This window comes from Harpegnathos saltator, unplaced genomic scaffold, assembly GCF_003227715.2.
Source record: "Harpegnathos saltator strain DR-91 unplaced genomic scaffold, Hsal_v8.6 scaffold114, whole genome shotgun sequence".
Taxonomy (NCBI): Eukaryota; Metazoa; Arthropoda; class Insecta; order Hymenoptera; family Formicidae; genus Harpegnathos; species Harpegnathos saltator.
In genome coordinates, this window is record NW_020229889.1 from 77,501 (window position 1) to 80,000 (window position 2,500).

Sequence of the window (2,500 nt, forward strand, 5' to 3'; positions counted from 1 at the left end):
AAATACTCCTGATAATTTCCCATCTGAGCTAAAGGCATAGAGTGAACGTAATCGTCGTCAAGCAACTTGGTGTGTAACAAACCAGGTTGTAAAAAGTTCGCCCGCATCCTCACTACTTGATCGAGAAGAGACTTCCTGGGGACATCGAATGCGTTTCTGTAACTATGCGCACCACGTTGCTGTTGCTGGTTCCTCACCAGTCCAACCACGAAACCACCGAATTCGTTCAGCTGATCGCGCAAGCCAGTGAATTTGTCTTGCAATAAGGGATGAGACACCTGTAAGCAACGCATAAAGGTCATTCTACAATACGTGTTGTAAGTTGTAAGCCGTAAGAATTGGCGAATCACAGTCGATTATTACAAAAATAATCGGTTATAATTGGTCAGTTCTTACGGCTTACAACTTACGACACGTATTGTAGAATGACCTTAATATCCATGCATAATAACGCGTGAAACAAAATATATCCAATATTCAATGACTAAATCGTAACTCATGCGATCGTAACACACTGCATTTAAAGCTCTAAGTGTGTGTGTGTGTGTGTGTGTGTGTGTGTATGTATGTGTATGTGTGTGTGTGGTCTTCGTTATACGACTTTATTAAACATATAAATACCGTATGAATACATATCGGTGCAAAATTTTGCCTTTTGTTTATTTATTTACTTATTTATTTATCTACATCTAAGAACAAAATAAAAATTGGCATGAATCGATCAGAAGTACTACTATTACTATTTTTCCGCAGTTGAGCATACTTGAATATTTTACTCCCGTTGATATGATCTGTGTCAATAGAAATTGACATAAATAATATGATACAAGTCGTATAAATGGAAAACATCGCGTTGAAAATTGAAGGATCGGAAAAGAATGGAAGAGGATTTCGTTTCTTTCTCTGCCTCCCTCCCTCCCTCCCTCCCTCCCTCCCTCCCTGTCTCTCTCTCTCTCTCTCTCTCATCTTCTCTGCTAATTGATAATATACGAAATGGAATACAACTGAAATATAACTATCCATAATCATAAGAATAAGAACCATAATCATAAGAAATAACGAGAAAAATTATAGAACCAAGCAAAAATTCACAATACATAATTGTAAACAAAGTGTGTGTGTGTGTGTGTGTGCGTGTGTAAATCATTTATTTTTTATTAAGATTTATTTAATCTGCAACTCGTCAAAATCGCGCAGACTACAAGATGCGATGCATATATTTATCCTTACCAGATCCTTCTTTAATGGCGTTCTCGGCATAACTCTTACTCCTTCCGTCACCGCGCTTGTCCCGCAATTGGACAGGTTTTTCGTAAGATTCGAAGCCGTAACTTGCTTGGAGATCACCTCGTTGCAAAGACGATCGAACTCGATCTTGGCTTGATTCTTCATACGCTTCAGGTAATTCAAGACACTGTACGACAGAGTATTGTCCATACTGTCCGGTATTAGCGTCTGAGCTAAGGCTGTGGGCGTGCCCATCCTGGTTAACGCTCTTCTTAGCGACTACAAAATATATGAATATACAAAATATCGTCTCAATTACAATGTTTGCAAAATTATACACAATAACTGTTGTGAGAATTTAGTTTTTGCACAAAAGTCCGGTCTTTGAAGCCATATTTTGGAGGAAGAACACGGGAATTGTATGAAGGATTTACGGGGAAATTGTGCAAGGTAAGTACTAAAATCTTAAGTACCTGAAAACTCCGTATATACATATATCTGTGTGTGCGTTTTAACACACACACACACACACACACACACACACACACACACGCACACACAGAGGGACACACGCACACACACACAGAGGGACACACACACACACACACACACAGAGGGACACAGTGCGACCTGGTAAAATTATAAAGGCTATATTTAACGCAAAGGTAACGCAAGCTATAAAAAGAAATGCATTGTCACGCAGAAGCAAGCTCCTAAATTGTGCACCAGTACAGTTAAACTTACAGCAGCGTAATAAGTGGGCATAGTTCTCACGTAATTTTGGAACTGCGCCCTCCATTCGTTGGTCGGTTTTAATCTGTGCACCTTGAAGAGCTCTTCCAGTAGAGGTAACAGTACGGGGTAGTTGTAAGGCATAACAAAGAGATTGACGCAAGTTAGATTTGTGCTGGCCTTTAGATAGCCGAACGGATGGCCGACCTCGCTCGACTTGTAAGAGTTCGCGACGAAGACCTGCCAGCAGATCGTCGGTTGCTTCCGTGCTAGTATGTACTGTGTCAACGGGCTCGGCTCCAATTCATATTTGTCGAAAGGTAGGTTCTCGATCACCATTGGCTCCTGGCTAGTACAAGTGAACTTTACGTTAGGATGTGCTGATCTTGGCGGCAATGAGCTAGCGCTTAGATCAGGCCAGAAACTTTCAGGAATCGGCCAGAATCCAACCGCGAAGCCCTTTTGCGCTGAACGCGGCACGTAAATCAATCGCCGACAAGAATGCCAGGCCGTGTTGCCCGGCGGCACCATCGCGCTGGGA

At 41.7% G+C, this 2,500-nt stretch overlaps 1 protein-coding gene across 4 annotated transcripts in view; it reads right to left on the minus strand.

Annotated features, from left to right (window-relative positions):
* IntS6 (integrator complex subunit 6) overlaps window positions 1-2,500 on the minus strand; it is a 10,185-nt gene that overhangs the window by 4,118 nt on the left and 3,567 nt on the right. For 3 of the 4 annotated variants that reach the window (XM_025301636.1, XM_025301646.1, XM_011136970.2), the window contains 3 exons: window positions 1,972-2,500; window positions 1,231-1,506; window positions 1-278 (listed from right to left, as the gene is read on the minus strand). The exon at window positions 1-278 is cut by the window's left edge and continues 62 nt beyond it; the exon at window positions 1,972-2,500 is cut by the window's right edge and continues 199 nt beyond it. In XM_025301636.1, the coding sequence (XP_025157421.1) occupies window positions 1-278; window positions 1,231-1,506; window positions 1,972-2,500 (1,083 nt within the window). The remainder of the gene's footprint in view (window positions 279-1,230; window positions 1,507-1,971) is intronic. The other variant, XM_011136971.2, reaches the window with a different exon arrangement.